Source organism: Erythrolamprus reginae, chromosome Z (assembly GCF_031021105.1).
Source record: "Erythrolamprus reginae isolate rEryReg1 chromosome Z, rEryReg1.hap1, whole genome shotgun sequence".
NCBI lineage: Eukaryota > Metazoa > Chordata > Lepidosauria > Squamata > Dipsadidae > Erythrolamprus > Erythrolamprus reginae.
In genome coordinates this window covers 104,645,871-104,670,904 of record NC_091963.1, presented here as the reverse complement: position 1 = coordinate 104,670,904, position 25,034 = coordinate 104,645,871, and the positions used below count along the sequence as shown (strand labels likewise).

The following is a 25,034-nucleotide window of genomic DNA, read 5'->3' as shown; positions in this document are numbered from 1 at the left end:
TCATTTTCTTAATTTCTATGCTTTAGGATAAAAATACACATTTTGCAATGAATTAGCAAGCTATTGTGGGACATAGAATAAGGGAGAATGGAGATCATTATGTAGAACTAATGTCATGAACTAATGTCTTCAATGACTTCAAGAAGGGTCAGCTATTCAGTTATATTGACCTTTAGGTTATTGGACTAGAATTCTTATTAACCCCAAACAGCATAGTTGTCACCCAGGAAGGGCATCCAGTCAGGCATAGTTTTCATCTCTTCTTCATTATTTCTCATTGTTCATTATATCTCTTCACATTCTTTCTATTAATCTCGGAGAAAATGAAACCAGTAGCAACTGCTATAACCTTCTCCAACTTGAATTGCCCAAGTGCTTAGAACAGCAGCTCCATTTTTAGTCATAGTGATTGGGTATATTGAGAGCTATAGTCCTAACATAGAGAATATTAGAATACATTTTGTGGTGACTTGAGGTAGACCAAGAGATTGAACTATATAGTCACTTACTAAAGAACAGTAAGTGACTATACTTTTTCATCTTGGAATCCTTAATCTGAGTATTGTATTGGCAGCTCTACGTTAGCAAAAACTTCAGAAGAGAAGGATTTAGGGGTAGTGATTTCTGACAGTCTCAAAATGGGTGAACAGTGCGGTCAGGCAGTAGGGAAAGCAAGTAGAATGCTTGGTTGCATAGCTAGAGGTATAACGTGGTGTTAGGTGACCCCTTTGAAATGGTCGTTTGACCCCCAAAGGGGTCCCGACCCCCAGGTTCAGAACCACTGGTTTAGCTGGAGCCAGTGATCTGAAAGCAGAGGAACTCTGTTGTCATGGATTTAATTGTTGCTCAGTTTTAGGCTGGCCTCTGCTATCATTCACTATAGCTGTGTTTTTCAACTTCCATAAGTTTAAGGTGAACTTCAATTCCCATAATTCCCTAGCCAGCACGTTGCTTCTGAAATTCTGGCAATTGAAATCCACCCATTTTTATGTATTTATTTATTTATTAGAGTTGAAAGGGACCTTGGAGGTCATCAAGTCCAACCCCCTGCTTAAGTAGGAAATCCTACAGCACCCCAGCCAAATGATAGTCCAATCTCCTCCTGAAAATGTCGAAAGTTAGGGAGTTCACAACCTCCGCTGGCAGGCCGTTCCACTGGCTGATCGAATAGTTTAAGTTACTGAGGTTGAGAAGCACTGTTCTATAAAGTTGGAGGGTAAGTTAAAGTGGTCTGACAGGAACTTTGATAGATCCAGTTAATATCTTCAACATTCTTGGGAATTTCCCACTTTCTCAGACACTCTGTTTGAACTCTGACCAGTCTGTAACATTAGAAGAGGTCCAGGTAACTAGTCACGAAGTCGTTCATGGATTCCCCATCAGCCTGCTTCAATTGAGAGAATTGGTTCTGGCTGATACGGGCAGGAGTCATTGGTTTGAAATGGCTCTCGAGCTTTGCTTGAAGTGTTGACCCCGCTACACTCTCAATCGTTTCTTGATCCACGAATGTGGTTGCCAAGTTGTAGATCGCTGGACCGCAGTAGTGTAAGAATATGGCTCTTTTTCTGTCGTCCGCTGCGTCGTTTAGATTGCTTGCCTGGAGGAAGATGCGGAATTTGGACATGTAAGCCGTCCACGTATCTTCGTCCGGGTTGAAGAAGGGCAATGCATGCAGCATTGCTGAAGCCATCTCTGGAACGCGGAGGCTCAAACCCCTCGTCGCCACTGTTAAATCAGAGGCTGGAGGCTGGAGAAGGTTAACAGCTCTTTATTGGCAAACAGGAACAGTAGAAGTGACCAGCTCGCAGGTAGGAAGTGACTGCGAGCTACCGGCTAAAGCCGCGCCTTATATACCTTGCTGGCGCGGGGAAACAGCCGTGAGTTCCTCTTTTTTAAACTTTCGCGCCAAGGTTTCCCTTGGCCGCGACCTAGCCAATCAGCGGTAGCCTTTATTTAAAAGTACAAACATAACAGTTGCTATAACTAAATCTAGCAGAACTAAATCAGCATCTTGATTTAGAAGGGAGCTGAGACCAACAAATAATTAGTGGAGTTCTCAGAAGGGACCAGATTCAACTTTTAAAAAACTAAGTACTGTACAGTATTCACATTCAGTCATTACTTCATGCCAGAGGTGGGTTCCTACCAGTTCGGACAAGTTTGAACAGGTAGCAACCTGCTGGTTATGTCACAATGACATCATGGGACCAGTTCAGTTGGTGGACACTGCCATCTTTTTTTTTTTTAATGAATTTGTTTCTTCTGAGCATGTGCAGAAGCTAATTTCAGACACTGCATGCATCACCATCTTCTTTTCAGTTTAAAAAAAAATAAATCCGTACTGGGCAATGCATGCATGAGTGAAGGTAAGTTAGAACCCACCCCTGCTTCATAAGATATATGGACTTCACAAGTCATTAACAAAATATGAAGAACAGTGTGTGTTTAATTTGATAGAGAACTTTATCAGAATTTTATAGTAGGCAAAATGGCTTTATATAAAGAATTTTAAAGTCGTGAGATTATTTGAGCAATAAACTTTATGAGCATCATTGGAATTCTTGTTACATTCGTTTTCTTTTAAGCCTTTTTAGTAAGTCATCAAGATATAATTCAAAAAAAGTCAGCAGAGGTATTACACTCCATTAATGTCACATTATATACATGGTAACTGTGCTACATTCAGCTCAGTTGAATCAAGTCATAGACTTACCTAGCATATCAAAATAAAAAAGTACCATAAAATGCAATAAAGCAGGATAGGATACAGATTTAATTGCAAGGGTAAAATTCAATAAAATGAGATAATGTTCTAATACTCTGTACCATATAAACAATACTCAATTTCAAATTAATTTGCCATTAGCAAAGCATGAATTCTTCAGGCTAGAAATATAATAGATTGTGCTACCTGGTGTGTAAATGAATTGGTGCATATTATCAACTTTAGTGGTAATGCCCAATTAATTAGAGATTTGGTCAGGGTTTTTTTAAAAAAACCAAGAAAATTACTTGAAGTCTTTAATAGTGAATTCTGAGATTGTTTTACAATATAAAATGAAGTGACTCAATTTTTATGATTATCCATTCAGTTTAATATTGCAATATACTGTATATTTTATTTTATCAATAGTGTTTTAAAATGTAGATTATATTTCTGTAAAATTCCTACTGTTTTAAAACTGCAAAATTATTCTAAAAGCAGGAAAATTTAATCAATGGCAAATAAAGCCCTTCATGGCATTGGACCAGAATACATCCGGGTCCGCCTTCTGCCACACGAATCCCAGCGACCGGTTAGGTCCCACAAAGTCAGTCTTCTCCAGGTCCGTCAACTAAACAATGTTGTCTGGCGGGGCCTTCTCTGTGATGGCCCCAACCCTCTGGAACCAGCTCACCCCCGGAGATCAGAATTGCCTCCACCATCCTTGCCTTTCGTAAGCTCCTTAAAACCCACCTCTGTCGTCAGGCTCGGGGGAACTGAACTACCCTTTTCCCCCTAGGCCTATACAATTTATGCATGGTATGTTTCTGTGTATGTTTGGTTTTTAAAAGGTTTTTAAAAATTATTTTAAACATTAGATTTGTTATATGCTGTTTACTACTGTTGTTAGCCATCCCGAGTCTACGGAGAGGGGCAGCATACAAATCTAATAATAAAATAAAATGTCTTTTCCATTTGCAAGTTATATTAATAATTGTTCTCCTAATGTATCATTCTTGTCAGAAATATTGAAAATGGATGCCTATATATTTTTCTCCTTAAGATTGTTTATATATATGATATATTTTTTGACAGTCTTGGTATATTCGGATTTCTTCCTGTGTAGGATTTGGAAATTTCTGGCGATGTTTCGACGAGGTCCCACTCGTCATCTTCAGGCTGGTGTTTCTGTCCTTGTTCGAGGGTGAACACACGCCCTAGAACAAGGACAGAAACACCAGCCTAAAGATGACGAGTGGGACCTCATCGAAACATCGCCAGAAATTTCCAAATCCTACACAGGAAGAAACCCGAATATACCAAGACCGTCATACCTGTACCCGTGAAAATCTACAAAAACAGATATATATTTTTTGTATACACTGGTGAATTTATCATTTTGATAAAATTCCCAGTTTCAGCGACACTTCCTGTTGGGGGATTCTTATTGATGCTTCTTCATTTTATCTTTTTGTTCTGTTCTTTTTTGTTTTGCAAATAATTATATACGCATTACAATTAATAATGCTACGGCGTTAAGAGAGTTTAACAGACATAAAGTACAAGTTCAATAAACTAAAGCTAATACATTAAAAAATTGCTTAAGGAGTTACCATGCAATTAACCCTAACCGTCTTGCTGACCATGTGACTTGCGGTACTATCACAAAAGACTTTATCTAAAGCCCAGCAATCGGACACCTTGTTTCACTTTGCGTGCTTGCCAACGGAGGATCTGGATGGCCCTTAGGCTAAAGCGCAAAAGGTTGTCATATCTGAAGACCAATTTATAGAACGAATCAGTCATCAGGGCCCCAGTGGGATCAGCTTGCTTGAGAGCCATCATAGGGGTATACATGGCATTGGTCTGGTGACGGAAGGGCGGCTTGGCCATACAAATGACCTTTAGGACATGCTGCCAAGGGAATCAGAAGACATTTGTGTGAGTATTATTTCAAAAGTCTACTTCAGGAAACAAAAATATGATTTCCCTTAACAAAAGCAAACGAGGTTCTATGATGTAAATCTGTGTTAGCAAAAACTTCAGAAGAAAAGGATTTAGGGGTAGTGATTTCTGACAGTCTCAAAATGGGTGAGCAGTGCAGTCAGGCAGTAGGGAAAGCAAGTAGGATGCTTGGCTGCATAGCCAGAAGTATAACATACAGGAAGAGGGAGATTGTGATCCCGCTATATAGAGCGCTGGTGAGACCACATTTGGAATACTGTGTTCAGTTCTGGAGACCTCACCTACAAAAAGATATTGAAAAAATTGAACGGGTCCAAAGAGGGGCTACAAGAATGGTGGAAGGTCTTAAGCATAAAACGTATCAGGAAAGACTTCATGAACTCAATCTGTATAGTCTGGAGGAGAGAAGGGAAAGGGGGGGACATGATCGAAACATTTAAATATGTTAAAGGGTTAAATAAGGTCCAGGAGGGAAGTGTTTTTAATAGAAAAGTGAACACAAGAACAAGGGGATACAATCTGAAGTTAGTTGGGGGAAAGATCAAAAGCAACATGAGAAAATATTATTTTACTGAAAGAGTAGTAGATCCTTGGAACAAACTTCCAGCAGATGTGGTAGATAAATCCACAGTAACTGAATTTAAACATGCCTGGGATAAACATATATCCATCCTAAGATAAAATACAGAAAATAGTATAAGGGCAGACTAGATGGACCATGAGGTCTTTTTCTGCCGTCAGACTTCTATGTTTCTATTATATAAATAAACAAGAGTCCCAAGGTGTCAGAGAAAAGCATATAACATTTATCAATATTGTATGTGCATTAAAAATTACATGAATACAACCTCCTTTCACACACAAGCAGTGAAGGGCTACCAAAATTTTTACTACTGCACTGTGGGCATGGCTTATGCAGGACGCCCTGCATTTTATTTCAACATCTTTCAATGCAAATTGGGTGCCCTGAGGTAGGGCTCCATTTTCGCTTCCTCACTGCGTCCCCCCCCCCATCCGGGTAGTAGCCCACCCCTGCTTACAGGTACTGTAAATGGACAGGAGGCAGGACACAGGAGTGTAGCTAGTGTGGTGAGATCACAGGGCATCTCCGAACCTTTTGATTCTACAGTATCAAATCCCAAATTAGAAGGTATTGTCACCTCTGCTACATCTTCAGGTGTTTGACTCAGGCTGGAGAAGATAGCTCTGGAATTTTTCAGGTATATCTGAGAAAATATCTCAGCAGTCTCGGGATCTGTCTGGGAATAATCAGCTTTCTCTGCATCTTCATAGATTTTCATCTCAAACTCAGTCACCACTGGACCAGGCTCTATCAAGCTGACACTACAAATAAAGCATGAAAAATCATAACAGAAATAGATTTTTAGAAGGTACTACAATAACCTATTCTGGAAGACATTAGTTACAAAATTTCTGTTTCCTCCAGTTTTTACTGTATTTTTCAGAGTATAAGATGCACCTTTTTCCTCCCTAAAAGAGGCAGAAAATTTGGGTGTGTCTTATACTCTGATTGATTTATATTCTGTCCTTCTTGGAAGACTGGGAGTGGCTCCAAACTTGCTCCAAATAAGTTTCTTTGAAGCCCTAACCAGGTGCTAACGTTGTTCCCAGCTTTTCCCTGCTTGCAATCTCTTTCATTGTTACTCTCTGCAAATAATGTTTTCCAAACCCTGTCTTTGCAGGCTTTTTTTGATTGCTCTACTTGTTCTAAATATTTCTTTCCATCCCTAATCAGGTACTAACAATGTTCTTAGCTCTTACCGGCTTGCAAGCTCTTTCATTTTAACACTTTAAACTGCTAAATTACAATTTCCCATTCCCTTAGCAACCATTTAGATTATTACTCACCATGTTTATTTATTAAAGTTTATTAAAAATATATTTATTAAAGGCGGACGAAAGTTTGGCAATGACATATGACATCATCGGGCGGGAAAAAACGTGGTATAGGGAAAAAAACTGCAAAGTATTTTTTAATTAATATTTTTGAAAAACCGTGGTATAGACTTTCGCGAAGTTCGAACCCGCAAAAATCGAGGGAACGCTCACTCACAAGATATTAAATCTGAGTGCTTGGATAATAAGGCTCTCGCAGAAGCCTTCAATGGCAAATTTGGACGCAGCGTAGATGTCGTTGAAAATGATGCCTAGAAGACAAAACACAATAGATTATGACTATGTTATGACCGTATATCTGTATTTTGTTAATCAGAAGTGGCCAGCAGGAATTTAGCTTGGGGTGGTAGGTCCAGCTGACTGTTTTCCCCCTTTCCAACGCAGTCTACAAGGGCCCAAATAGTTTCAGTTGCGGTATAATTCTTTCAACTGCTGCTTTTCTTTATGCTGCTGGTGTGATCAAACTCAAGACAAGCCTGAATCATGTCGGGCAGGTTTCCTTCACATTTTAAAAAAGGGCTGTGTCCTGCCCCAGACCTATTTCGCTGTATGTTTGGGTGTCGTCGAAAGCGTTTTGCAAGAAAGTCTTCTCTTCTATATCCTCTATAACTTTCATTGTGTACAGTGATCCCTCGAGTTTCGCGATCTCGATTATTGCGAAACGCTATATCGCGATTTTTCAACCCGGAAGTAAACAACACCATCTGCGCATGTGCGCCCTTTTTTTTCCCTATGGCCACGCATGCGTAGATGGTGGAGTTTGCTTCCCCGCCGGGCAGATCAGCTGCTGGGCGGCTTCCCTGGGTCTTCCCCCTCTTGCCGGGGTTTCCCCTTTGCGTGGGCGGCGGGGAAACCCCAGCGCTGCTTCCGCGAGCAACGGCGTGGGCAGGCGAAGGGCGGGCGCGCGGACAAGCGGCGGCCGGACAAACGGGAGCAATGCGGCGGCCTCACAAGCGGCGGCCGCACCAGCAACGGCGCCGCGGCGTCCGGACAAAGGGGAACAACGCGGCGGCCTCACAAGCGGCGGCCGCGCCAGCAACGGCGGCGCAGCGTCCGGACAAATGGGAGCAACGCGGCGGCCTCACAAGCGGCGGCCACGCCAGCAATGGCGGCGCGGCGGCCGCACAAATGGGAGCAACGCGGCGGCCTCACAAGCGGCGGCCGCGCCAGCAACGGCGGCGCGGCGGCCGCACAAACGGGAGCAGCGCGGCGGCCGCACAAACGGGAGCAATGCGGCGGCCTCACAAGCGGCGGCCACGCCAGCAACAGCAGCGCGGCGGCCGCACAAACGGGAGCAACGCGGCGGCCTCACAAGTGGCGGCCACGCCAGCAACGGCGGCGCGGCGGCCGCACAAACAGGAGCAACACGGCGGCCTCACAAGCGGCGGCCGCGCTAGCAACGGCGGCGCGGCGGCCGCACAAACGGGAGCAACGCAGCGGCCTCGCAAGTGGCGCCCGCGCCAGCAACGGCGGCATGAGGAACGCGGCCGCCGCGCCGCTCGTGCCGGGAACCAAACAGCCTGAGTTGCTCCCGGATTCTCCTCCGACCTGCCCTCAACTTACCTTCCAGCTGATGCTTCGATCCTTGGAAGAGGCCAGAGCGCCTTTCTGCAGCACACTCTCCGCTTCGGTTCCTTTCCGGAAGATGGAAGTTTCTCTCCTTCCATCCTTTCTAGCAATACAATACTTGATGGTTAAAACCATCGAGTACAGTATTGTATTGCTAGAAAGGATGGTTAAAACCATCGAGTATTGTATTGCTAGAAAGGATGGAAGGAGAGAAACTTCCATCTTCCGGAAAGGAACCGAAGCGGAGAGTGTGGTGCAGAAAGGCGCTCTGGCCTCTTCCAAGGATCGAAGCATCAGCTGGAAGGTAAGTTGAGGGCAGGTCGGAGGAGAATCCGGGAGCAACTCAGGCTGTTTGGTTCCCGGCACGAGCGGTGCGGCGGCGGGCAGGCGGGTCCTCAGCTGTTGGTCGGGGGTCTTCCCAAGTGCGGAAGTGAAAAACACCATCTGCACATGCGCGAGGGCACGCATGCGCAGATGGTGTTTTTACTTCCGCACCACTATATTGCGAAAAATCGAGTATCGCGAGGGGTCTTGGAACGTAACCCTCGCGATACTCGAGGGATCACTGTATTACTGTTTATTGGACAAAATAAATAAATAAATAAAATGTTTGGCCACTAGAGCTGTTGACTCATCTTGACATACACAATGGGAGCCCGAGAAAAGCTCAAAGCAAGCTGAGTCAACCCCCAAGCGGACTTTACAAAAAGGATGGTGGGATTTCCCCTCCTCCTTTATCTGGAGACTCATTATCAATGCCTTCTTCACAAATTTTGGCTGACTCAGAATCAGATCAGAAGGACTGGGAGCATCAGAAGGACTGAGAGACACAAGAGCACACAACAGAGTCAAGCTTAATATTAACCGCTCCAAACTTGACTGTAAGAAATACAACTTTAGTAATAGAGTTGTTGAAGCGTGGAACTCATTACCGGACTCCGTAGTATCATCCCCAAATCCCCAACGCTTTACCCTTAGATTATCCATGATTGACCTCTCCAGATTCCTAAGAGGTCAGTAAAGGGCGTGCATAAGCGCACTAGAGTGCCTTCCTTCCCCTGTCCTGTTATCTCTCCTGTATCTCATATATCATCTCTTCTATCTCTGTATCTTTCTTCTATTCTCTCCTTGATTTATTTCATCCTATATTCTCTCATCTATTCTTTCTCTAATTCTATTTCCTCGAAGGTGTCCTCTATTACTTTCATTGTGTATTATTGTGTATTGGACAAAACAAACAAATAAATAAAAGAAATAAAATGAATGGCTTTCCACTACTTTTCTTTTCCCATTTTCTTTCCCCAAACTTTAGAAAAATGCATTAAAATAGTAGAAACTATTGGACCAGCTCACAGTTGCCAGAAAAATATCAAGAAATTTGTTGTCTAAACCACAGATACTAAACTCTGAAGCTCCAGTGCCTCCCTCAAATAACTCATTGTAAAATCCTACATTAGCTAAAAACATTGCTTCTATCCTTCTATCCTTCTATCTTCAATGGGAAGATATTTTCCCTAACCCAGGGAAAATAATCAAGTTGCTGGGATAATAGATGATCTTGGCTGTCAAGATAGTGGCTAGGTTCCTAGGTTCAGAAAAGAAGGATTTAGGGGCAGTGATTTCTGACAGTCTCAAAATGGGTGAACAGTGCGCTCAGGTGGTAGGAAAAGCAAATAGAATGCTTGGCTACATAGCTAGAGGTATAACAAGGAGGAAGAGGGAGATTGTGATTCTGCTGTATAGAGTGCTGGTGAGACCACATTTGGAATACTGTGTTCAGTTGTGGAGACCTCACTTACAAAAAGATATTGACAAAATTGAACGGGTCCAAAGACGGGCTACAAGAATGGTGAAAGGTCTTAAGCATAAAACTTATCAGGAAAGACTTAATGAACTCAGTCTGTATAGTCTGGAGGACAGAAGGAAAAGGAGGGACATGATTGAAACATTTAAATATGTTAAAGGGTTAAATAAGGTTCAGGAGGGAAGTGTTTTTAATAGGAAAGTGAACACAAGAACAAGAGGGCACAATCTGAGGTGAGTTGGGAGGAAAGATCAGAAGCAACATGAGAAAATATTATTTTACTGAAAGAGTAGTAGATGCTTGGAACAAACTTCAAGCAGACGTGGTTGGTAAATCCACAATAACTGAATTTAAACATGCTTGGGATAAACATATATCCATCCTAAGATAAAATACAGTATAGGAAATAGTATAAGGGCAGACTAGATGGACCATGAGGTCTTTTCCTGCCATCAATCTTCTATGTTTCTATGTTTTTATAACATGCTAAAACAGATACTACCAAATCCTAATCTGATGTATTGGGACAATTCAACCAGTCCTTGCCATTGGCATTATTTTTATTGTTAATTTTAGAACCACAATCAACTTGCCAATTTTTTTTCATCTGGATGCCTGAAATTGAGTTTTATGCATTTGAGGAACCAAAAGAACTTTTGGAGAGATTAAATATAAAGTTGAAAGCAAAATGTGCCTATTGCTTTTACAACAAAGATTTGGGGTCACTCCAATTTTGGGTATATTTATTACTTTTCAAATAGGTTAAACGTTGCTATTTGCTGTATTATTTGCTGATATACCAATCTAAATATCTGCAAGATTTGTCCCAGACTAGCATTATGGAAATAATACAAATGGATCTATATACAGAGGATTAAACATACAGAGTATTTATTTTGCAAATGTATAAATCTTGGTACATGAATGATCCATGATATATCTACCTCATGCCTGATTTTAAATGTTTATGAAATTTGATAGATAATTTTGAATTTATTTTATTCAACCACATTATTTTCAAATCATCTGCCAAAGAATGTGCCTCATGTGAACGAAGTCACTGAAGACTGTCAAAGAAGGGGTGTCACGTTGTATATTGACAGCCCTTCAGAGACATTCAGTAATGAAACAGTTAACTAGTGTGTGCCTTATTGGATCCTCCTCTCGTGTCACTTCCTTTTCCTCCTTCTTCTTCCTTCTACCTCCATGAATCTCCATGATGTAAGATGCATATGTTCTCCTGTCCCTTAAGACAATCTTTTATTTGTTTTATGTCTGTTTTTGAATAAATATCTTGTTTAAAAAATGATTAAGGCTTCTATCCATCGACCTCTGGAGTTAAGGTCCTAACAGACTTTAATTTCCACCGCGACATAGATATCTTAGAGGAAACTTCCCACAGTTTATTTGCTTTTGCTACCTAGAAATTTGTTGTGGTGTAACAAACCTGAATAGTATCATGTTGGCAAGAAAGATTGTCCTAAAAGATATGCATCTAAATGAAATGCCTTATTTGCTACTCCTGAATTGACTATTCTATGGACAATGTAGATAAATTACCTCAGCTTACCTTGCAATGTAGATAAGTGCACCAGAGTGCCTATCGCCCCCTGTCCTATTGTCTCTCCTATATCTCCTATATCTTCTCTTCTATACCTATATCTTTTTCTGCTATTCTCTCATAGTTATATCTCACTCCTGTATTTTCTCCTCTATTCCCCCTTTAATACATTCTACTTGATTATATCCTTTATAACCCTCATTGTGTATTATTGTGTATCGGACAAAACAAATAAATAAAATAAAAAAATAAAATAAATAATAAATTTAAAAAATGTAGATAAATTACCTCAGCTTACCTTGCAAACCCAGGACACTACTGATAACCACAATGTGCCCATTCCTCCTTTTCTTCATGTCTGGCAACACCTCTTTAATCATCCTTACTACACCAAAGAAATTGGTTTCCATTATAGCCTTCATCTCTTCAATTGATTGACACTCAATAGGACCAATGGAGCCTAGCCCAGCATTGTTGACTATAAGAAGCAGTTAAGAATTTTGACTGTTTTACCCATTCACCACACAATAAGATAAAGCATTCAATGGAAACAGTCAACGGAAAATGACATTATTGAACCTTGAAGATTTGCCACTTGGATATCCAAAGCTTTGAGACATTAACTAATCAGAGGTCTAGAGCAGTGATGTTCAACCTTTTTTGAACCGCGGCACATTTTTACATTTGCAAAATCCTGGGGCACCCTACCAACCAAAATGACACAAAGTGACACCCTAACACAGTACATATTATACATATAGTTAATAATATAGTTTCTAAATGTATTTATACTAACCTAGTGTGAAACCTGGGCCTGTTTCGATGAACACAAAAGGGATATCCTGGCAGGAATTGTAGTTTGGGGACCCATGTTTAATTTCCCCACGGCACACCTGACCATGTCTCACAGCACACTAGTGTGCCGCAGCACACTGGTTGAAAAACACTGATCTAGAGACCTGAGGATTAATAATACAGTGATACCTTGTCTTACGAATGCCCCTTCATACGAACTTTTCGTGATACGAACCCGGGGTTTACTATTTGTTTGCCTTGTCTTAAGAACCATTTTAGTTTTACGAACCTGAGCCTGGGAGCCTGGTCTCTCGTACTGCACATCCACTCTATATCTGCTGCAGGGATTTCCCTGCCTTGTGATGTCACCGCCAGGATTCCCCATTTGATTACAGCCCCCCCCCCCCTGGGATTCTGGGCTTGGAGAAAGTGCTCTTGCAGCCGCTTCACTGGGAGCGCTTTCTCGGAGTGCTTCCAGAATGCCCGCCCCGCACCTCTCGCAGCCCCTTTGCTGGGAGCGCTTTCGTCCAGGGCTGTCAGCGAAGGGGCTGCAGGAGAGGTGGGGCAGGTGTTCCCAAAGTGCTTGGAGAAAGTGCTCTTGCTCTTTTAATGAGCCGAGGTGGTGCAGCGCTGCAGGCCACTAAAGCTGATTGCTAGATTTGCAGGTCAGCGGTTCAAATCTCATCACCGGCTCGAGGACCCCGATTGTGGGGGCAATAGGCTAACTCTGTTAAAAAGTGCTATTGCTGATATGTTGTAAGCCGCCCTGAGTCTAAAGAGAAGGGCGGCATTTTTAAAAAATCAAATAAATAAATAAATAAATAAATAGATAGATAGATAGATAGATAGATAGATAGATAGATAGATAAATAGATAAATAAATAGATAAATAAATAAATAAATAAATAAGATGCTTGCTTCTTGCAGCAAAGATTAACCAAATGTTCACCAATACATTCAAAGTACAGTGCCTGAATACCTGGCAACTTATTTGTTATTCAACAGTGATGAAAAACTAGATTATATGTAAAAACAGACTTTATGTGGATGGTTTATGTGCATGATGAGATAGAAATGAAAAGAAGTATAGAAATTTTTGTATAAATTCAACAAGCAAATAATTAAAATTCCCAATTTAGGGAAAGATCCACCCTCCAAGAAAGTATGTACCCAGCTCAGTAACATCTAATCACTTGCTTTCCATGACCATTTTATTTATTTATTTTATTAATTAATTAACTGGACTTATATGCCGCCCCTCTCCGTGGACTCGGGACGGCTCACAACATTTCGATAAAATGATACAATATAAAACATTTCTAAGCCAATTAATAGAATAATTACTTTAAAAATTGTCTTAAAACTAGTCATTTAAAAACAAACAAATCACATACATACTATCACATTCAAAACATTTACTGGCAAAGGCTAGTGACCCCAAGCCTGCCGACATAGATGCGTTTTCAAGTTCTTACGAAAGGCAAGGAGGGTGGGGGCAGTGCAAATCTCTGGCGGGAGTTGATTCCAGAGGGATGGGGCCCCCAAAGAAAAATTTATTTTTTAATTTGATTTGATTTGATTTGATTGCCACCCCTCTCCGAAGACTCGGGGCAGTTCACAACAATAATAAAAACAATATTCTAGTAAAAACAAATCTAATATTAAAAAGCACATAAAAACCCTATCATATTTAAAAAGCAAACAACACATACATACCCAAACATAAATATAAAAAAGCCTGGGGGAAAGGTGTCTCAACTCCCCCATGCCTGGCGGTATAGATGGATCTTGAATAATTTACGAAAGACAAGGAGGGTGGGGGCAGTTCTAATCTCTTCTTCTAGGACCCGCCAAACAATATTGTTTAGTTGACGGGACCTGGAGAAGGCCAACTCTGTGGAACCAGATTTTGGTTTGGGGCCTCCCTAAGAGAAACTGGATACTTGGCTGTAGTGAAGGGCTACCAAATTTTCTACTACCACACTGTGGGCGTGGCTTATGCAGGACGCCCTGCATTTTCTTTCAACTTCTTTCAGTGCAAATTGGGTGCTCTGGGGTGGAGCTCCATTTACACCACCCCACTGCGTCTCCCCCCTCCCTCCACATCTGGCATTAACCAACCCCTACTTGGCTGCCATGGAAGTATCTGCTTAAATGAGTCAGATCTATGCACTCACACTCACATAAAATCAAACACACACAGGGGTTCGTGGGGTTTGTTGTATGTCCCCGAGAAGTCTGATAAAAGTTGCAACTCTCTGAATACTCACTGAGGATGTCAATATGTCTCTGAGGAATGCTGTTAATGCAGTTGTGGATGGATTTCTCATCACACACATCCAGCTGTCTGATCTCTAGAGTCTGGTTGAGTGCTGGCCCTATGGCTGCTTCCAGCTTTTCCTTTTTGATAATGTTCCTCATTGTGGCAATCACTAGAAGACAGGTGAGGATTGGTCATATACAGTGAAGGGCTACCAAAATTTTTACAACCACACGGTGGGTGTGGCTTATGCTGGGCGCCTGCGTTTTCTTTCAACATCTTTCAGTGCAAATTGGGTGCTCTGGGGTGGAGCTCCATTTTTGCTACCACACCGCGTTCTCTCCCCATTCGGGCAGTAGCCCACCCCTGGTCATATATTCCTTTCAATTTGGCTGCTTTAATTCAGATGGCCAAATGCTTAACATTTTCTCAAAGTACGTATCGTAATAAATAAGATTGTCAATCATATAAGTATATGCATATTAGGTAAACATCAAGTTACATAATACATAAACATCAAGTTACATAATAGACAAGACCCTAACAACTGGTCTTGCAATGTTGCTTTCGACAAGTTCTTCTCATAATTTTTCCCAACCCAGTATCTTCACGTTTGCTTTACAATACATTATTATTATTATTATTATTATTATTATTATTATTATTTAATTAATTAAATTTGTATGCCACCCCTCTCCTTAGACTTGGGGCGGCTCACAGCAGTAATAGAAAAACAATACACAATACAAATCTAATAATTAAAATTAAAAACCCATAATTTAAAAAACATGCACACAACATGCCATACATAAACAATATAGGCCTGGGGAAGTTATCTCAGTCCCCCCATGCCTGACGACAGAGGTGGGTTTTAAGGAGCTTACGAAAGGCAAGAAGGGTGGGGGCAGTTCTGATCTCTGGAGGGAGTTGGTTCCAGAGAGTCAGGGCCACCACAGAGAAGGTTCTTCCCCTGGGTCCCGCCAAACAACAGTTTATTCGGCGGGACCCGGAGAAGGCCAACTCTGTGGGACCTAACTGGTCACTGGGATCCGTGCGGCAGAAGGCGGTCCAGGAGATATTCTGGTCCGATGCCATGAAGGGCTTTATAGGTCATAACCAACACTTTGAATTGTGACCAGAAACTGATCGGCAACCAATGCAAACTGCGGAATGCTGGAGTAACATGGGCATATTTAGGGAAGCCCATGATTGCTCTCGCAGCTGCATTCTGCACGATCTGAAGTTTCTGAACACTTTTCAGAGGTAGCCCAGGTAGAGAGCGTTACAGTAGTCGAGCCTACATATTTACTTCATATTTATGTACTGTAATCAGTGAAAGGCTACCAGAATTTTTACTACCACACTGTGGGTGTGGCTTATGCAGGTCGCCCTGCGTTTTCTTTCAACATCCTTCAGTGCAAATTGGGTGCTCTGGGGTGGAGCTCCATTTTGGCTATCCCACTGCGTTCCCCCTCATCCGGGCAGTAGCCCACCCATGACTGTAATGTATTTTCAGACTATTCAGTAATAATTTCCTGGTACCAGAGCTTTAGGGAGCACAAATGTGTTCTCAAGGCATGTGCTCCCAAAACTGAAGCAGACTCTCATCACACAATGAATCTATTTTCTTTGAAGGAAAGGTCTACAGCAAAGTTTGCATTTGTTAAACAGTGGAAGTTACCGCATAGTCTATTACCATGATGGCGAACCCATACGTGCCATAGGTGACACATAGAGTCCTCTCTGTGGGCACACGTGCCTCCCGCCAGCCAGCTGATTTTCAGATATCAGAGAGGGTGGGGTGCATGTGGGAAATGTGTGCGCATATGTGGGGGTTGGGTTCATGCGTACATGAGCAGGAATTGGGCGAGAGAGTGAGGAACACCCCACAGCTGATTTTGGGTCCCTGGAGGCTGCAGGGAGGCCTGCTAGGCCCAAAATGGGGCATGGGGGTGTGGCGCCCCATCACAGTCTGCTTTTGGTCCCAGGAGGTTGCAGGAAGTCCTGTGAGGGTCAAAACAGGATGAGGGGTCACATGTGCATGCAGAGGGGCAGAGGAGCATGGTTTGTATGGGCACGCATGGGGGGGTTGAAGCACAGAGGGGCGAGATATTAGATTAGATTAGATTAGATTAGATTAGATTAGATTTATTGGATTTATATGCCACCCCTCTCCGTAGCCTCGGGGTGGCTCACAACAATGGTGAAAAACAATACATAGTAACAAATCTAATATTTAAAAATCTAGGTTGCAGTTTTAGATTAAAAAGTCCCAAAAAAAGAAACCCCAATATATAAAAAACAACACACAATCGAATCATACACAAAACTACATGGGCAAGGGGGAGATGTTTCAATTCCCCCATGCCTGATGGCAGAGGTGGGTTTTAAGAAGTTTACGAAAGGCAAGGAGGGTGGGGGCAATCCTGATTTCTGGGGGGAGCTGGTTCCAGAGGGTCAGAGCCACCACAGAGAAGGCTCTTTCCCTGGGTCCCGCCAGACTACATTGTTTAGTCAACAGGACCCGGAGAAGGCCAACTCTGTGGGACCTAACCGGTCGCTGGGATTCGTGAGGCAGAAGGCGGTCTCGCAGATATCCTGGTCCGATTATGAGTGCCAGTGTACACACGCTTTCAGCACACAACAAGAAAAAGGTGAGTCGTCACTGATCTATTATGTCTTTGAAAATGCTGGTACAGGATTCACCCTTTGTAATATGATTGTTAGCCTTGGGTGTAAGTCCACTAACATTGGCATAGGCAAGAAAGGAAGAAAAGTCTCTTCATGATCAGGATCATGTACTGGACTATATGGCCAGCTAGTATATGTAACAGTCTCAAGGTTCTTCAAATGTAACTTTTCTTAATGTAATAATATCCAGATCCAATAGTAGCGTGGTCGAAGCGTGGAACTCATCGGACTCCATAGTGTCATCCCCAAACCCCCAACACTTTACCCTTAGATTATCTACGGTTGACCTATCCAGATTCCTAAGAGGTCAGTAAGGGGCAGGTACAAGTGCACTAGAGTGCCTTCCGTCCCCTGTCCTATTGCTCTCCTATATCTCCTATACCTTTCTTCTATTCCTATATCTCTTCTTCTATTCTTTCATTGATATGTTCTATTCCTATAACTTCTCTTCTATTCTTTCTTAGATATATTTTACTATGAGTATATCCTCTATAACCTTCATCATGTATTTTACTATGTGTATATATATATATATACCCACTAAAACCCTCATTGTGTATTGGACAAAATAAATAAATAATAAATAAATAAATAAAATAAATAAGTATTCCCAGAAGGTGATGACTGATAAATCAGGAGACCGTGAGCTCTAATCCTGCTTTTCGCGTTCACTCTGTCAGTATAACCCACTTCACAGAGTTGTTATTGTGTGGAAAATAGGAGAAAGGAGCATTGTTTATGATCACAACCCTGAATTGCATATATAGTGATAAAAGTGAGATAAAAATCTTATAAATACAAATAAAAGCCTGCCTTGGAGAATACTAATATTCATTCGTAAAAACCAATTTTTGTTTGCTTTATATAAATGTTACTGAAGGCCCAAGGCAGATGTCTTATTTTCACGATGACCCTAAACACAGGCAAATACTCTACTTCCAAAATATCAAATAATTATTTTATGATCCAAGGTATCAACGTTTTGAAGTCTACAAGCTGTAGTTCTTATATATCTCAAAACCATTTGTATGGTACATAAGTTGGCAAGTTATAGAAACAATTAAATGGAACTACAGACTATCTATGCAGAATCATAAGATGAAAAAAAGTATTCCTTATATCAACAGTTGTTAAGAAAGTTAAAACTAGCTGAAGGGAGAATTAAAAGTTTGCAATAAGCAATAAGCAAAGGTTCGATGAGATTGTAACTTCCAAAATTGGTGTTATGTGATATTAGAATGCTCATTATTCTACTTGTCAAATATCAGTAATATAAGCATATTTTAAAATTTTAATCATTTCTGGCAAATGAAATATAAAGGCTAATAAGAAAAGAAAAGAGATCTAATTATGGCCAAATCTGATCCCATTATTAATATTTTCACAATTTTGTACTGTTTTCTCAAATAGTGCTTAAATGCAGTTTATATCCTATTAGTAAATACACATACAGAGTTACTAGGAACTGTGAACGCTTTCAACATTTACCACAAATCAGCATTTCCAATACAACAGAGCATGCCTGTTCTGAACAAATATACAACAACTTATAGAGATGGACCAGGCAACTGAAACCTTTTTTGAAAGTGAGGTTGCTATTCAGTAACGTGCACTTTTTAACATATTCTTATTAAACTTAACTCCCCATTTAGCAGTATATTGTGTAATTCATCAAATCCTATTTGATAGATAAATTGTATTTACTCCCACTGCCACATACGCTTAAATCAATTTTATATGTTCATATTACATGGTATGTTTGTGTGTATGTTTGCTTTTAATAATGGGTTTTTTAGTGTTTTTTAAATTATTAGATTTGGTTTACATTGTTTTATTGTTGCTGTGAGCCGCCCCGAGTCTACGGAGAGGGGCGGCATACAAATCTAAATAATAATAATAATAATAATGACAATAATAATAATAATAATAATAATAATTTTAATCTGATTAAGGAAGTTATTCTTGTATTAATTAGATTTATATCATTCTTTTATTTTGTACAATTCAAGTTTAGGTAGGATTCTCAATTAGTATAATACTCAGAACTCCTAACGACCAAATATATTTATCATAACAAAGCTGGTATCAGTAACTATATGTAAGATTTTGTGCAAATACTTTTGTTATATCTGTAACTGGCCTGCTTTATCATGTTTTGTGAACAGTTACTAACTTATCATCTGTATAATTAATATAATAATATAATATAATACAATGCTGGAAATAGTTTACTTTGACTGATATTTCCTTTGTGTTTATTTCTTTTGTGTTGCTTTATAACAACTTTTTATTTAACTGCAGAATAATTGAAAAATAGACAAGACAGTAAATAATTGAAGAAGTCAATTGATTACAGTATACCATTTTGTTCTTCATTAATGCTTTGGAATAAGTTAAGTAAAATTGGAATATGTATGTATGTATGTATGTATGTATGTATGTATGTATGTATGTAGTGAGTTCGGGTCCCCCCCCCCCGCGTAATATTTTTAATGTCTTTGCAACATTTTGGCGAAATTACATTCGCTATTTTCAGGCTGAAATTATTAGCTTTGGGCTGCACAAAGCCAATAACTTTAGCCTGAAGATGGTGAATGTGATTTCGCTGAAACATTGCAAAGACACTAAAAATATTACACGGGGGGGGGAACCCGAACTCACAACAATCTACACACACACACACACACAATTTATAAACTTAATGAACTTAGTTATCCATGGTTTGCATTTACACTATTTACACAAACACACACACTTCACAATTTTAAAAACTCACCTTTGAACCTTCTCTGCTTATCTTTTGCTAGTTTAGTAGCCAAAGCCAACCCAATGCCAGATGAACAGCCTGTTATCAGTACAATTTTAGGAGACATAGTGTCCTATGTGAAGAAGAGAAATGTAGACTCCCCAAAAAGGGACTTTTAAAAATATTTTGAAAAGACTTGAACTTCCTAAAAACTTTGCACCCTTACATCTTCTCCAAAGGGTTCAAAGGGCTTTAAAGGGGCCAGCTTAAGACCTAATTGGCTAAAATGTAAACTCTTAATCTCTTGAATTTTGTTAAACTCCAAATGGATTTGCATACAAATCCCATCTAATCAGTTCCAGCATAAATCACTCGTGATATATAAACAAAACCATGAGACTTGGCGAAGTATTTTGAAAAAAGAAAATGGCATTTTCCAATAACCTTTGCAGGGCACATTATCCAGCTTGGTTTGTTTGTAGACAAAATATCAAAGAATCGTCATAACTAATCTGGACCTTAGTGATCTTCCCCCCCGATACAATAATTTTTAAAATGATATTTACTGGATAGTTTTGTAAATGTTATTTTGCCTTCCTCTTTCCAAGGCATCTGGAAAGATCCTGGGCAGTCAATTTTTTTTAAAAATAAATGGCAATGATGGAAGTCTAATTATTGACTACTCTATCATTTCTGCTAAAGACACTGTTTAGGATAGGAAATATATTTATATTTAATTATACACTAGAAATCTGGTGGGTTAGATATGGAGATACATTTTTTAAACATTCTATAAGTTATCATTGATTATGCATGTCTAAGGTTGAAATTAGCTCGTTTGTTTCAGAACTTGATTTGAACAGAAAACCAGCAGGATGTATCATAAAAAATAAGATTTATTACCAGCATTTACATATACAAAAACAAAACATCACAGTATATACTGGCCTCAAAAAAGCAAAAATAAGAATGTCACAGTCTTTTTGCATCATCATCATCATCCCTTCTCGCTCCCATAATAGTTTAAGCCCTTAACACAAGGAGGAAAAAACCCCCAATTCTTCAAACCTCAATTTCTCGTCACATTAACTAAACTTAACCAAAAATGTTTCAATCTTTGCTCTGCTATAGGATACAATATTTGAAGAATTCTTGGGTTTTGTGATTCTCAAGAGCCCAAGACAACTGTTTTCAGATCCAAAGTGACAAGAAATTTCAGAGCAGTCTTGGGCTTAATGAGCTTTCCTGCTGCAGATTCTTTCAGGGCAAACCCAAAGACTCTTAATGTATATTGTGGTCCATCCCCTGAACAGGTTGTATTTTCTTTCATAAACTGTAATGCTACTAGGTACCAGAGAGGAGATTGAACCTTAAAAGAATTCCTTTTCTAACAAAGGTGACAGCACCCATGGAATCTTGGGTAGAACCAGATCATAGTTTTTAAGACAGTTAATAAGACAAACATTATTTGCAATACAAATCAGTTCTTACATCTTGCTATTTTTTCTAGTCAGGATTTTGAAACAATGCATAAGTCTGGCATACAAGATCCAGACTTTTGGAAATTGGCAATCACATTAGAAAGATTAAATGATCAATGAAGCAAAATTTCTGTAACATGGTGACAAAGCAAAATCTGTATTAAAACATACATATAGAAGGGCACTCGAGGTTAAAAAAAAAAAGTCATATTTTTTTTAAAAAGACACCAGCCAACAATGTTGTGACTGTTTCTAAAATAAACTACTATACTGTGACCTGAAATCTTTGATTCTGAAAAATAAAAATAAAAATCTGAAGGCTTACTGATGAGTAGCCTCATGGGAAAGTTACAATACTGTTCTTTTCTTGGTATCTTGTATGAATGGCTTGAAGGCAAGGTGACAAAGAGATTGAAAAGTCTGAAGTAGGTCTTGATGTATGCATTTCAAAAGGACCTACATGTAAGCCTTAGCCAATGATAATTCAAGGCCCAGGAATGGCCAATGGGTGACAGTCTATCATAAGGCAACACATGTGCAATAGTGCTTCAGTTTGCAAGGCAGGATGCCCCGGTTGATTTGGTGAAATTCTACTAGCTGAATCAAGTCAGCAAAACGTGTCTGGCCATCGTCCATGGTATAGTAGAGGCGTCCTTCGTCTTCACACTGAAAGGTATAAAGAATTAGAAAACATTGGCACAGAAACAGAGGCAAAAGGAAACAGAAGAAATGGAAGGTGATATCTGACTCTGTTTCAAGAAGTAATCTCAGGCAGAAGTAGGCCACCTCATCCCTGTCTTTTGCTCTCTGGTAACAGTGCTTCTCCAAATTTATCTGAGAACAGTACAACACATTTCTTTTTCTAGAAAGTAAACACCAGAGGAATTGCAAATCTCCCAAGAATTCCTTATGCATGACTGTTTAGCTCTGCTGATGTGACATTTTTCCCCCTGCTTTCTCGCTTTCATATTTTCCAAGAATGAATTGGAATTTAATCTTGTCACATATTTATGTTCCTGTTTGATCAGATTCTGTCTATATTTGGATTCCCTAAACTTAGATAACCTTGAGCTAGCTAGCAGTTGGGAGTAGCATGCTCTATCAATTCTTTCTTCCTTCCTTCCTTCATTCATTCATTAGATTTGTATGCCGCCCCTCTCCGTAGACTCGGGGCAGCTAACAACAATAATAAAACAGCATATGACAAATCTAATGTTTAAAATAACCCTTATTAAAAAACCAAACATACACACAAACATACCATGCATAAATTGTATAGGCCTGGGGGGAAAGGAATATCTCAATACATCTCAATACATCTCCTTATATATCTTCCTTATAAATCTCCTCTATAATCTTCATCATACATTTTACTATGTATGTCTGTGTATATATATATATATACCCACTAAAACTCTCATTGTGTATTGGACAAAATAAATAAATAAATAAAAAATCTTTTAATGCAGATTAAAGTAGATTATATTTTTAACTGTTTTTTCTATCATGCTGTAGACATAGCTAAAAGAGGCTAGGAGCGATGCTATTAAAAGTCATATTTTGTGGAAGTTACGCACGACAGAAGAATACATGCAGAACATTTGAACACAATCCCTAGCATACTGAAACAATAGTAACTAGTAAAAATTCCTGCATCTGGACACCAAACTAGGCTGGATGGATGAAAGCAGTTCAGCCAGTTTCATTGTTCACTTACTGGAAGTATCAGATAGTGCTTCACTTTTTGTGTATGACTAAGGGACAAGACGAAGCCTTTGGGATTCCTCTGGCTTTCACGCACCAGGAATAACCTGCAATTAATAAGACCCCGAACAAGGGTTAGTTTTCACCATCCAGTAACCTTAACCACTCCCCATACAGTATTCCAATTTATGCTATTGCAATGCTTGCAAATTATACATATTTGAATATTTCGTCTTTTCTCATACAGTCTCTTCCAGATCTGTATGCATCTGGCTAAAGGACCATATTATAGAAAGCTGCTGGAATGAATTTATCTGCAGAGTTGGAAGATGCAACCCTGTCTCGGAAAGATGGTGATTCCTTTTCCTCGAAAGTCAAAACCTAACAAAACTTCTGGTGGCTATGAAGATGAAGAAAAGCGACTGCTAATTTTCCTTGCTTGCCTCTCCCACATCAAGAAATACATTTTTCTCCTCTCTTACAATGTTCTTACAGGGTGATTTCAGGTATATCCATATCCCTTTCCATCCTGGCTGATTTCTACATCTCTACATCTGAATATAGTAGTATAATTAATATTACAAACTGTAATGTTACTCAAACAACATACCCATCCACAAGGCCTTGTTGAATTATAAGGCGCTGGGTATATTCTCTAGAAATGTGACCATGGAACCAGGGTTGAGTTTTGTGGATTGCTGGAAGGAAGGAAGGAAGGAAGGAAGGAAGGAAGGAAGGAAGGAAGGAAGGAAGGAAAAAGGAAAAAGAAAGGAATTTTTTTTAGAAGCAAAGCATTAAAATTATTTACAAAGAACTTCAGGTATAAACATTAACTTCTATAATGAAGAATATTAAATATCACGATTAAAGGATCCAATTGGAACTGGTGAACAAGGAAGAATAATTAATAAATAATCTGTCAGGAACTAATATATTTGGTATGAAATCCAATTAAATTAAATTGAAGTTTAATTAATAGGAATTTTTTCCATTTCTATCTTCCTTCATTTCCATTCTTCCTTATAACATATTATCATATCATATTATCAACAATGCTGTCAACCAAAATTTCATAACTTTCATTCTTTATCTGCCAGTAAATGGATTGTAAAAACTATCCAACTTGTGGTTTTCTTATATATGGGACTATTATGGTACTGTATATTTTCCTATAGAAGAAGTTGTACAAAATAATGTTGGATAGTATTTCTAAGGCACCTTTCCATTTAGTCATAAATTGCATATGTATTACTAAAGATATTAGTATCATAAATGTAAATGTTCTATGATAATTTGGAATAATATGCTGTTTTAGCTATTTTGCTACTAGGGACATGTAGGGAAGGACAGTTAATGCACCTTCAGAAACATTTTATTGTTGTCCTGTCTTATAATTTTTTGTAGGCCAGTACAATAATCAAATACTGAAACAGTTTCAGCTGCACTTCAGTTAAACAATTCAAATACAGTGATACCTTGTCTTACAAACTTAATGGGTTCCGGGACGAGGTTCTTAAGGTGAAAAGTTTGTAAGACGAAACAATGTTTCCCATAGGAATCAATGGAAAAGCGATTAATGCGTACAAGCCCAAAATTCACCCCTTTTACCAGCCGAAGCGCCTGTTTTTGTGCTGCTGGGATTTCCCTGAGGCTCCCCTCCATGGGAAACCCCACCTCCGGACTTCTGTGTTTTTGCAATGCTGCGATTTCACTGAGGCTCCCCTCGCTGGGATGCCCCGCCTCCGGACTTCCATTGCCAGCAAAGCACCCATTTTTGTGCTGCTGGGATTCCCCTGCAGCATCACAAAAATATGGAAGTCCGGAGGTGGGGTTTCCC

General features: G+C 39.8%; 2 protein-coding genes across 5 annotated transcripts in view; both read right to left on the bottom strand.

Moving 5' to 3' along the window:
* Positions 1-2,444: 2,444 nt before the first annotated feature.
* Positions 2,445-20,139, bottom strand: LOC139153753 (retinol dehydrogenase 8-like). Its single transcript, XM_070728101.1, has 7 exons — positions 20,043-20,139; positions 14,586-14,747; positions 11,819-11,998; positions 6,744-6,837; positions 5,830-6,013; positions 4,045-4,618; positions 2,445-3,843 (listed from the first exon to the last, which is right to left on the bottom strand). Exons 1-6 carry the CDS (start codon positions 20,137-20,139, stop codon positions 4,379-4,381), a joined length of 957 nt encoding a protein of 318 aa, XP_070584202.1. The 3' UTR covers positions 2,445-3,843; positions 4,045-4,378.
* A 751-nt stretch (positions 20,140-20,890) lies between these two features.
* The window catches only part of GRB7 (growth factor receptor bound protein 7), a 78,786-nt gene continuing 74,642 nt past the window's right edge, over positions 20,891-25,034 (bottom strand). For 3 of the 4 annotated variants that reach the window (XM_070728098.1, XM_070728099.1, XM_070728097.1), the window contains exons 13-15: positions 23,808-23,895; positions 23,211-23,304; positions 20,891-22,159 (exon numbers count right to left, since the gene is read on the bottom strand). In XM_070728098.1, the coding sequence (XP_070584199.1) occupies positions 22,013-22,159; positions 23,211-23,304; positions 23,808-23,895 (329 nt within the window). In that variant the 3' untranslated portion in view covers positions 20,891-22,012. The remainder of the gene's footprint in view (positions 22,160-23,210; positions 23,305-23,807; positions 23,896-25,034) is intronic. The other variant, XM_070728100.1, reaches the window with a different exon arrangement.